Source organism: Numida meleagris, chromosome 3 (genome assembly GCF_002078875.1).
Source record: "Numida meleagris isolate 19003 breed g44 Domestic line chromosome 3, NumMel1.0, whole genome shotgun sequence".
Lineage (NCBI taxonomy): Eukaryota > Metazoa > Chordata > Aves > Galliformes > Numididae > Numida > Numida meleagris.
The window spans coordinates 15844956-15857255 of record NC_034411.1 but is presented as its reverse complement, the minus strand read 5'-3'; the positions used below and the strand labels follow the sequence as shown (position 1 = coordinate 15857255).

Below are 12300 nucleotides of genomic sequence, written 5' to 3'. Positions count from 1 at the left end.
GCAGTAAGCACATGGGATGGATGCACAGTGAACAGGATGACTGAGGCCTCCCCTCAGCCTCCTGTTCTCTGGGCTGAATAAACCAAGGGACCTCAGCTGCTCCTCATATACCTTCTCCTCTGGACCTTTTACCATTTTCATAGCCTTCCTTTGGATGCTCTCTAGTAGTTTTGTGTTCTCCTTATATTTTGCTTTGCTACCGATTGAACCTGCAAACAAGAAAGCAGCAGCCTCAGCCCAGCTTCAGAAGCTGGACCCAGAGCTGCAGGAGGCAGTGGCCTCTCCTAACATCCCTAACACCATTCTACTTGTTGGACCTGGGAGCATAGCAGCCTGGCCTCTGTTGGGCTACTAGATTCATCTTTATCTCCTTATCAGACCATACTGATATTTAATATGTATTCACTAACTATTCCTTGAGAAGAACAGCAGAAGACAAATTTACTTTCTGATGTGCTTCCCGTGCCACTGTCCACTGTGTGCATGCTTCCAAGGAAAATATCTCACAGTCTTGTCACTTGTCAGCAGCACTAGTTTTGCCCTACAGCTAGCTTGTGCAATTTCTGGTTTTTTGATACTGTAGTTTTATGTTATACCTGAGAGAAGCTCTGTCATTGTGGTATGCATCTACTCTGTTCTTGGTGCTTTTCACAGAGAAGAGAAGGCTGATACAGACACAATCTAGCTAACATGGGCTTGATTTTTGTTAATAAGACATGCAGCTTTATCACTTTATCCTCTCAAGTTTACTGGCTTCCAAAGCCTTGTAGCTGTATGCCTCTTTAGGATCACTTGCATGAAAAGGATTTTCTTTTAGCACCCTGCTCTTGTTTTATTTTGTATCATCTTGTTCCTTGGTATTAGACCAGAGGATCTTCTGCCGTGAGGTGGTCAACCTGCATGGATGCTCTCAGCAGCAGCAAGGGAGTAGCAGCTGTCACAGGTGTAGCCTGGAGGTGCCCAGATTGTGCTCGTTAGAAAGGAGGGCTTTCCATGGGTGGTCAGTTTGTCCTATCAGTCATGTATTGTTATTTTTTCCTTTTTCACAAGAGTAAAACTAGCAGAGTGTTGGGCTTTTTTCCTGCTTCTAGCACATTGCAACAAGCTGTTAAGTGCTTGGGATCACAGTAAACCTTAGCTTGAAATAACAGTGGAAGAACTGCAGCATCCTTCCACGTTTCTAACTCCCAATTTTGCTTGCCATTCCTCCTCTTAGGGAATGCTTGAGATGGTTTCATACCGCGTTTCAGATGGAAGAACAGTATCTCTGTTCTTGAAAGCAAGCTTAATCTGCATTGTTGGCACTGAATAATGGAAATGGAGACAGTCAATTTGAGACACTGTGATTAAGATTGAGCTTGTGTGTTTTGGAATTTAAAAAATTGACTTTAAATCTAGCTTGAGTTGCAGTCTAGCAAATAAGGGTAATTGCGTCTTAGTTTCAGTCACAATTTCAGAGGTCATGCTGTTTTAAAAGTGGCAAGCTGTTGCATTGTGTATTAATTAATTCCAGCGCTGCTTAATGATATGCTTTCAGTTGCATTGCTTTAACTGCAAAATGGAAGGGAAGCACTTCTGAACACACTCCAGCAGAGCACTGATCACTTTGATGTAAGGAGGCATGGGGGTGTGCAGGGAGAATCTAAGGACACAGTTGTTCCAGCAGCCATGGCTGCCTGGGCATATTATCAATCTTGAAAAACCTTTACAGCATTTCAAGAGAGATGCAATAGCACCAATTGTGATGGGTGACTGAAGACATTTTCCTTCAAAGCTGCTCAGAAACAGCTGACAAGCGCAGTTTTTGGAAGAGCCTACTGGAGAAGCTCATTGCATGGGTCTTTCCTGCCACCTTCTGGATAGGGTAAAGAATAATTTTGAGTTGATTTCCTCAAACATCACATTATTTATTCTTCACAATATGTGTGCCAGCCTTTCATTACGTAAAGTATGTATTTAGATTTCTCTGCACAAACTTTTGTCTTCCACTGCCAAAAATAGTGTTCTTTCAGTGCTCCTGGAGAGAGCGTCACTCTGCTTCAATCTCTTCCTTTCATCATTATTTTGCATTTTCTGTAAAGAACCTATTTCTGCAGGTACTTTCATCATAGAGTGCTTGTGTTTCAGCTTGCCTCTTGTAAGCAGTAAGATTGCAGAAGGAATAAAAGCTTGGAGTAAGCAATTAGTAAAGCTTATTATTCTTTGAAACGCTCTCTAAAGCATGCACATCGAATTTAGCAACATCTTTATTTTAATAAAAGCATGAGTGGAATTTTTCAGAAGTACTTAGTCCTAATCTGTACCCTGTGTTGTCAGTGGATTTTTTCTTCTTGTGAATTTCAGTAAGACTGTTGAAGTCATACTGTAATAATTTCCTTTCAAATAAGAAAATACAACCAGAGTAGCTTACTGAATAATTATATATGGGAGGAAAGTGGAAAGTGCTGCTTAATTTCTACACTAACAATGAACATTTAAATTAGGTGGTCTTATAACATGGAAAAGCCATATTGGGGCTTCAGGAAAGTAGAAAACAGGATTTTTTTAATTATAGATATACGCACGCAAACATACGCATATAGACATATGACAAACCAAGAAATAAAGATGTTCAGCACCTACATACCTCAGAACAGGTGCCAAATGGACAAAGGATCTCCAATAAAATATTAGACCATGGCTGTCCAGCCTCTTGGTTTGCCTGGGCCTCACTGGGTGAGGAGGAGTTGGCTTGTGCTGCATATAAAATATAGTTAGTGTAATGTTCAACTATTATCTGTTGTACAGCTAAACACAACAGAGGGAATATTTTGGTGAGAGTAGTGAAATAAAACCTTGTGTGTCTGAGTACAGATTTTTAGCAGCTGTTATTGAATGCCTTGAAGCCAGTGCCCTGCTGCAGTTGATGCTCACTGGAAAAGGCTGTATATAATGGAACACTTCATTGCAAACTTCTAATTCCTCTCTAGTAAACAGAATCTCTTTAAAAATAAAAAATATATAAAATACAGTTGCATTGTGTTGTAATAAGATGCTTTGTGTTTCTTCAGGTGAAAAATGTGTTTTGTATGAAGGCGAAGGAAGGCAGAAAAAAATCAATACGTGCTTTAGTGGCTGTTGGAAATGGAAAAGGGGCTGCAGGTATGTGTGTTTGCTGTATGTGAAAGATTCCAAATTAATCATTGCTTGTAATGGAACTTTTGACGATGGGTTGATTTGAAGAGACTTTGTACACCAGAAAAAAAAATTACGCTTTTTTCCATTTATTTAGTTTATTATTGTTTTCCTCCTTAGACATGACTTCTTTTCAAGTATTACTGCTTTTAGTTACAAAGTAAGGACTGACTTACCGGTACTCTCCGGTAGCATGGACTATCTTGATTCAGAAGTTTTCCATTAATCTGTTAAATCAGAAGACTGTGAATTTCCTTCAGACTCCTCAGGAAGCTCTCTTTATTGAAGTTAATCCTAAAAAAAAAAAAAAAAAAAAAAAGCCAGCAAACCACACTTTCCTACAGGTTTCATGTTTATACTTCTAAGGAAAAGGAATACTCATGGCTGAGTCTATTCCTGTAGTAACTTCAGTGATCTGAAGTTTGACCCATTTATAGGTTTTCTCCATTGCAATTCTTTATAAAGGTCTTTTCAGCAAGCAATTTAAAGTCTAAACATAGAAATGCTCTCTATGGCATAAAGAAAATGGGACAAATCAAAAGAAACATGATATTATGAAAGGTCTAATAATACAAGCTATGAACAGAGCTCTTTTCTTTCTCAGCATAGGCTGGAGAAAGAATACTGATTGGAGGGATTTAGTTTAGCTTTGTTCTCCTTATAACAGAAGTATTTAAGCACAATTATGCTGAACAGCAGCTCTGGCCAAGCTATCTCTAGAAGTAATCATACCAAGATGATCCCATCTAATATTATGGTACTGCTTCATACATTAGTAAGATCACTCAGAGCAAAGACACGGATGACTGAGAACTGACACGCTGTGCCATGTTCCTCTCCTCAGAAGTTTGGTCTAAAATAAGTAATTGCAGTTCCTACTTCAAGTAAACTGCTTAATGATCTTGGCCAGAAGAGCTATTGAGCTGAGCAGAGTAGGGCTTTACAAAATGAGGAGACCAAGGATTCCACTCTACTGCAGCTTCTTAAGGGATTGTATGCAGAGTAGATTTGCAAGAAGAATTCCCCATTGGTTTAGCTCAGTCAATTATCACTCTTGATGAGGAAGTAGTTTATATGTTATGGTTACACATTTTCTAAAGGAGAAGATATCGTTTTTAAACAGAACAACAACAAAAACAACAAAACAAAAGGGAGAAAAGAAAACAGAACTGAAATTTGCCTAAACATTCGTGTGCCTTTTGGGTCCTGCTGATATGTTTGGATCAATAGGATCCAGCGTGTTTGCATAATATGGACAGATGAAATCCAAGACATGGGTAGACTTGGCCTTGTATTTCTCATAAAATCACTTATTGGACATCTTTTGAGCCTTAGAAATGGTTATATTGATGTTTGTAATATATGCATTCTTTGTGCTATTCATATGCCTGCCCAATGATAGTGCTGACCTCCTATGTTCTTGTTTGTGTGCCACTTCTATGACTCATACTGCATATGCTATGTTCTCTTACCTTTCACGTGCTCAGTTACATGAGGCTGGGCAAGGCTGACAAGCAGGTATTAGTTCTTCACTGCACTCACACAGCTTTATATATGGGGTGTTTCTGGATATATAACACTTAGCGATATTACATACTGGTAAAGCAAAAAGAGACACTCTGTAATGTGGTGGTGTTTAAACTTGTCACTTTTTAACACAGTTGAGGTAGGAGACTGCACACCTGGAAAGTGTGCTTTTTCTTACGGGTTTTCTGTTTCAGTTTGTCAGTTACAGAAATTGTCAGTTACAGAAATTATCAAGCATCCTTCATTTTGCAAGAAGTGCTTTGCTTTACTAGCCAGCATTTGGGAAGAGTCAGAATCCAAGCCTGTGGGATAAATTGTCAGAGCAGAATTATAGAAGCAGGGCTAGAACCATTTAATTGCAATACCACTTAATTGTGAAGGGATCCTTAAAAGAACTGCACAGCAACTCTGTACTGCAGTGAGTTCCAGTTTTGTTGTTTAAGAAATAGCATATATCTTCTACTGATTTTTTTGCATGTAAAGCTTTTTTTTTTTCCAGGCTGTGTTTTATTTAAGAAGGATCCTTGAATGTGTTAAGTTTTTCTCCCTAAGGAGATAGACTTCTTTATGTAAATATAAACCAGTGTGCATTAAAATTCCTGTTAGACCTCAAATAGACTTGGAGATAAGAAGCCTGCGCAGAATTAAGAGAAGACTCTTCTTAAATGAAAAAACGAATAGCTATAAAGTAAATAATCCAAATAATAGAGGCAGGAATATGGGATGGTGACAGAGCATAGGAAATTACATTTACATTGTTATATGGCTGCACTAAAGAAAATTTTATTTTTAATATATGTGCAGAGCTTCCAATTCTTGGATGTAAATAGTCTCCTTTTCTTATGAGCTTGATAGATATCTCTGATGATGAAATTTATGTAGGAACTTAATTAAGACAGCCTTATTTCCAGTTGGTAGTTTTCCAGAACTTCATCTATTTGAACGATTCAAATCCAGACGGGCTCCTCAAGCTGAATTTTAGCTACAATTTAGAGGGGAAGAAAGGAGTGTATACACAGAGCAAGGTGTGGTTCTCCAGCAGAACACGTTGCTCTGAAAAGCACTGCCTACCTTTTCTTTGCATAACTTTTTTGTGAAATGTTATCGTGTCCTTAGAGGCACACTTTAATCCTAAGTGAAGAATGATTGAATTGAGCTTCCCCAGGTGATCTCACTTTTGGAGTCTTCTAATCTTTTGTGTGACTTCAGTGTTAATACATTATTAATGAACTGTGTATGTGTGTGTAGAAGGATAGCACAGTTTCCTTGCATTTTCTTCTGCAGGAGTTAAAGTGTTGGTGAACTTATGGGTATATGGTGTGTGCATAGGGAAAACTATCAAGTGTTAGCTGACGGCGAGTGCTACCCTTGGCCTTCTGCTTCGTACACTACCAACTTCCAGACTTGTGGTGATGTCCTCTATTGTTTGCAGCACCACAATTGTTGGGATGCTTTCTTAGATCTCTTCTGGTCCATTTCTCCTGTAATATCTGCAAGAAATTAGTGAGTCAGTGTTGGCCAACAAGTCCAACTCCACTGATTTTCTTTTTGTATGAGGCTCCCTGATACGGAAAACCCTCAGCCCCAAGTGACACAACAGAAACATCAAAAGACCATCAAAAGCTTAAAAAAAAAAAAAAAAGTAAATGTTTTTAACTCAATCTGTCTTAACAGCATTGGACGTAAGAGTTCATTAAAACTGATTGTCACATCCGTCTATTCATTCCATACATTCAGTTGATGTCCTGCTTTTTTCTCTGTTCTGTAGGAATATATATTTTACAAATTCACAATTCTGTTTATAAAACCTGTTTTTAATATTCTCTATTTTGCTGATATAAACCTACCCTCCTTTGTTTCTAGGGCTTTCAAGGTACCATTTGTACAGATGTAGTTGATGTCTGTAAGCTTCCTTTTTTCCCTCCTTCACTTAAGAAGACTTTTTATTAGATGAAGCAGCCATCTCTATGCATTTGTTTGAAACACATATATAGCAAATACAAGAGCTAAGCTTTATTTATCTTTGTTTAACAACAAGCAATTGACATCAAATCCTTAGATATTCATATTCTTACTTTCTAAATGTGGTTTTCTCTGGGACTTTTTTCTGAGTATGATCTGTGTAATGGAGTGGAAATAACAGGTAGTAGTCTTGGTTGTGAAATTCACTGTGGTTTTTTTTCCCCCTCTTCCTCCAGATATTGCTTCATGTATTTGTCACTAATGTTTTTTGTCTTTCAGGTTTTGCATTGGGGAAAGCAGGTGACAGGATGAATGCTTTACGGAAGGTATGTTGGTTAGAAGCAAGTACAAATATTTCATACCAAAATATAATGTATATTATGTATTTTTAAATTATTGGTATATTTTAGTCTACGCAAACACATAAAACCATGTATGCATACAGTCTGCTTATAGAGTGGTGTGCAGGACTTTCTCTTCCACATGCATAATGACCTTAAGAAGGCTCCTTTAGACTTCAAATATTTATTTGTCCACCTACCTTAATCTAGTTTGTGTTCCAGTGGTCAACGAAACTTACCAAAATAGCTATGCTAAAATACACAGTTAAGTTGTTAAGTACGCTGTGAAGTCTTTTGAAATGTTCAGTCTATTAGGAGGAAACATTTATTTAACTTGAATGTTCTCATTTCCGTCAAGTAAATAGATTAGATCTGTCAAACCTGCTTTCTTAAGTTTTCTTTCTTGCTTTTTTTCTATCAAGTTAATTAAACAGTGGTAAATTTCTAATACTTCGCATAAAAATTCAAGGAAAAACTGTTTTCTCTTTTATTTTCTAGGCAAAGAACAAAGCAATACGCAGCTTACATTTTATAGAGCTGTATCAGAACCACACAAGTAAGTGGTATCATTTTTTGGGTCTTCAGCTTTCAACAAGCAATGTATACACTGCTAAAAGCTGGTTGGGACTAGTTGCAAAGTGTAAGAAGATAATAATAAATGTTTCTGACTTGATTGATTTTTATTATTTGTGCATTATGTAGTTTCTTCAGTATGCTTTATGAAATACTAGCCCCAGATTGTTTTAGCTAGAGAGTAGTACACAGTCTGCTAATCCCTGTGCAAAATAAACCACTGTTAACTGCAGTGGATGTGCATTTGAGTCTTTTCTTTCACTCAGGTTTGTATAAACAGTTGTGGGATGACACCTTACAATGACGCATCTTTAACCATGTTATTTACGTAGATAAATGTTCAGTGTAATACAACTTTGTCTTACAAATATGAAACTGCAGTTATCCTTATGAGTCTGTTGCCTGACCATTAATATTTCACATTAATAAATTAGGGATTTGATTTAAAAACTAGTGGTGTTTTCCCCGTGCTTTCTGTTCTGCTTAATAGGAGCCATCTTGGCTTTAGTGTAAGAATTCAGTATGCAGAGACTGAGTCACTGAATCAGACATGTACAACAGCCATCAGGAAATAAATTTGGAGTTCCTTTTGAAGCAGGAAGACCGGGATGGCAAATTGCTGTATAAAAAAATCTTAAGAACACCAAAGCCTAATGGGAAAATCATAGGTTAAAAGCTGAGTTATTAAGAAAATATAAATATAAAGAGAAAGGTAAAATTGAATCACAGAACTTAGTTGTAATGCTCTTGTTTTTTTTCCCTCCTTTAGTTTACCATGATGTTACAGTGAGATTTAAACGCACAAACATCCGCATGAAGAAGCAAAACAAAGGTATGTGACCTGGTTTACCTTCTAGATTCTTCCCATTTTGAAGTCGTTAATGGTGATATGAGGTCATATCTTTGCATGAATCTTTGAGTTAAATCTTTGTACGTAGAATCATAGAATGGATTGGGGTGGAAGGGACCTCAAGGATCATCAAGTTCCAACCCCCCTGCTACAGGCAGGATTTCCAGGTGCTAGATCAAGTGCTAGATAAAGGTTTGATTCTATTTGTTTAGCTTAACTTTGCTTTCAAGATGGATAAAGCTGCCTTTTCATAGAAAACAGGTGTAGTTTGCAACTGAGTGCCCTTAATTGACACTCTAATTTTAATACACGAACAGGAAACAAATTCATCTACATGACTAGTTGTAATTCACTTCAGATTCATTATGATAAGAGCTAAATTGGAAGAAAATGTAATGATTAACTCATTTATGAGAAACAGGATAACTTTCCAGTTACAGCACTGTTATTGTGTTCACCTACTTAATTCATTAATTTCTATAGCCTGTGAATGAGCTGAAACACTGACATTTTCGACATACTCCTTGATTTTTTGTGTGTCTGGTATTCTTCTGCATTGTCACATTTGTAATATGAGAAGATTATTAATGTTCAGTTACTAATGTATTTTGAAAATGTCTAAAATTTCTGTGAGCTTTCAACAATTTTTACTAGATGACATTATTTTGATTCTGAGATTAGAGGGTTTTTTTTGCTTAGTGTGACAGTAAAATGTAGCACAGGCTTAGAAAAATCTTTACAAGTCAACAAGAACAGAGTCATCTGCAGTTCTGCATTTAAGAAGCTCTCAAGGTTAAAAACTAAGTGATTTGGCCTCTGATTTTTTTAGGGTAGCCTCTTTGAACTAAAGACTAAACTCCTATCTAAACTAGACTAATCTGAAAACTAAATTGCAATTTAGTCTTTAGTATCATGAAGAAAAAACATGCAAGGAGCAGGAGTAACACAACTGACCTACACATTTAACTATGCACTTGTAAATAATGCTGTCACTGTTCAGTGGAAAGGAAGATTCTCATTAGATGCTGTTATTTTCTTACAGTGACACACAGAATAAGACATACCTTCCAATCTCATTTAGTGTGGTGTTCCTGAGCCTCAGAAACAAGAACAATCTACTAGTGCTACCTTCTAATTAATATTACATAATCAGACTGTTGTCCTCTTTTATTTCCATTTTATTAGTACTCTTGAGAAGCACGCTGCCTTTCCACTGCCTTCTGTTTTTCCCAGGAAGCATCCTTGTGTAGCTCGCATGTTACTACTGCCCTGTTCAGTGAGGCTTTTCCATTCATAGAATCAGAATTGTTTGAGTTGGAAGGGACCTTTTAAAGGTCATCTAATCCAACTCCCTTGCAATGAACAGTGACACCTATGGCTAGATCAGGTTGCATGTAATTTTGTCCAGCCTGACCTTGAATGTCTCCAGGGACAGGGCTTCCACCACCTCCCTGGGCAACCTGTTTCAGTACTTCACTACTCTTATCATTAAAAAAAAAAAACTTTTTTCCTCGTATACAGTCTAAATCTCCCACTTCTAGTTTGAAACCATTTCCCCTTGTCCTATCACAACAGACCCTGCCAAAGAGTCTGTCCCCTTCTTTCTTATTGCCTCCCTTTAGATATTGAAAGGCTACAGCTATCAGGTCTTCCTAGAGCCTTCTCCAGACTGTACAGCCCCAGTTCTCTCAACCTGTCCTCACAGGGAGGTGTTCCATCCCTTGGATTACTTTTGTGCCTCTCCTCTGGATGTGTTTCAGCAGGTCCACATCTCTCCTGTACTGAGAACTCCACATCTGGATGCTGTATTCCAGGTGAGGTCTCACCAGCGTAGAGTAGAGGGGTGGGATCATCTCCCTTGACCTGCTGGCCACACTTATTTTGATGCAGCCCAGGGTATGGTTGGCTTTCTGGACTCTTACACTGTTTTTTTCTGTGTATATACCACAGAATGGCTTAGGTGGGAAGAGACCTCTGGAGGTCATCTTGTCCAGCCCTAGGCTCAAGCAGGGGCTGTCTGGTGCAGGTTGCCAAGAACACGTCCAGACTCTAATAGCTTGAATGACTCCAAGAAAGGAAACTACAACCTCTTGCAGCAACCTGTGCCAGTAAAGAGTTGTTTCCTGATATTCAGACAGAACTTGTATTTCAGTGTGTGCTCATTGCTTCTTGCTCTGGCTCTGGGAACCCCTGCAAAGAGCCCAGCTCCATCTTCTTTGTACTCTCCCTTCACGTATTTATGTGTGTTGCTAATATCTCCCCAAACCTCCTCCTCCCCAGGCTGCACAGCCCCAGGTCTCTCAACATCTCCTGGAAGAGATACTGAGGGGACTGAAGCATCTTGGTGACCCTATGTTGGACTTCCTCAAGTAGCTCTTTAATACCAGGGAGCCCAGAATGGGACATGCTTACTCCAGGTGTGACCTCACCTCTCTCAACCTGCTGGTAGCAGTACTTCATAATAGAATAATTTAATTCCAGTTGAAAGATACTTACGAAGTAGCACTTCAGGACTAACCAGAAGTTAAAACATACTATTGAAGGCATTATCCAAATGCTTCTTGAATGGGGGCATTGACCGCCTCTCTAGGAAGCCTGTTCCAATGTTTGACTACCTTGATGATGAAGTTTTTCCTAATGTCCTGTCTGAACCCCTTCTGACACAACTTCCAACCATCCCCACATTTCCTATCACTGGACACCAGGGAGAAAAGATCTGCGTCTCCCTCTGTGCTTTCCCTCCTCAGGAAGCTGTAGAGAGTAATGAGGTTGTCGCTTGGCCTCCTTTTCTCTAAACGAGACAACCCAGTGACCTCAGCCACTTCTCACAGGAGATACCTTCCAATTCTTTCACCAGCTTTGCTGCCCAGTACTGTATGCAGTATTCAAGGTGAGACCACATCAGTGCTACTCCTTGTCCTTGGTGGCAGCACATTTATTTTGTGGTTGTCTTTAGCTGGAGCCAGAGCCCCCCTCATGATGCTGGTAATATCCAGCTTCCATTCCTCATTTCCCCCAGAGATTACACTCCCCATTGTACTGGGAATGCATTCTTGCCCGTGTTCCCACTGCAGCTGGCATCTGGGGCTCTTGAAGCAGTTATTAAGTACTGCATAACTTGTAGGCAATATTGACTGATAATGCCTGGAGCAACATCTTTAGTCTGTGTTTTGGTTTTGACTTCAATGTGCAGCAATAGGATAATTCTCTTGCTTTCAAGGGCGTGGGCTGTGGTCCAGTACACCCTCCAGATCTTTTTTGTGTTGCTGTTTAATTAGTTGCCTTTTTTTTGTTAATGGAACTTCTGACATTTCAGCACTGCACTCACCACCTATTTTTGTTGAATTTCACTTCTGGTTTCACACTTTGTCAGAACTACATTGATTTCTCCTCTTGACCTCCAGTACACATGCTCCTTTCCCATTTGTCCATCCATTTTTTTTTTTCAATTAATGAAAATATTTTCCTTAACAAAAACAGTAATAGGTCGTTGACCTTAAGAAGTGCAATGACAGATCAGTGCTTAAAAACCTCTTGAGTGTGTATCTGAGAGAGAGAATCGTAGAATGGCTGGGGTTGGAAGGGACTGTAAATATCACCTGGTTCCAACCCCTTTGCCACAGGTGTGATTGCCACCCACTAAATGAGTCAACAGGTCAGGCTGCCCAGGGCCCCATCCAACCTGGCCTTGAATGCCTCCAGGCATGGGGCATCCATAGCTTCTCTGGGCAGCCTGTTTTAGCACCTCACCACCTTCTGAGTGAAGTTTTTTCCCTAAGCTAAATCTTCCCTCTTTTAGTTTAAAACTGTTCCCTCTTGTTCTATCACTATCAGACCACATTAAAAAAAAGTCAATCTCTCTCCTGACTAAAA

General features: G+C 38.9%; 1 protein-coding gene across 1 annotated transcript in view; it reads left to right on the top strand.

The window, feature by feature from the left end:
* The window catches only part of MRPS5 (mitochondrial ribosomal protein S5), a 44721-nt gene that overhangs the window by 27011 nt on the left and 5410 nt on the right, over window positions 1-12300 (top strand). The window contains exons 6-9 of the mRNA XM_021390276.1: window positions 3051-3141; window positions 6943-6989; window positions 7503-7560; window positions 8347-8409. Of these exons, the coding sequence (XP_021245951.1) occupies window positions 3051-3141; window positions 6943-6989; window positions 7503-7560; window positions 8347-8409 (259 nt within the window). The remainder of the gene's footprint in view (window positions 1-3050; window positions 3142-6942; window positions 6990-7502; window positions 7561-8346; window positions 8410-12300) is intronic.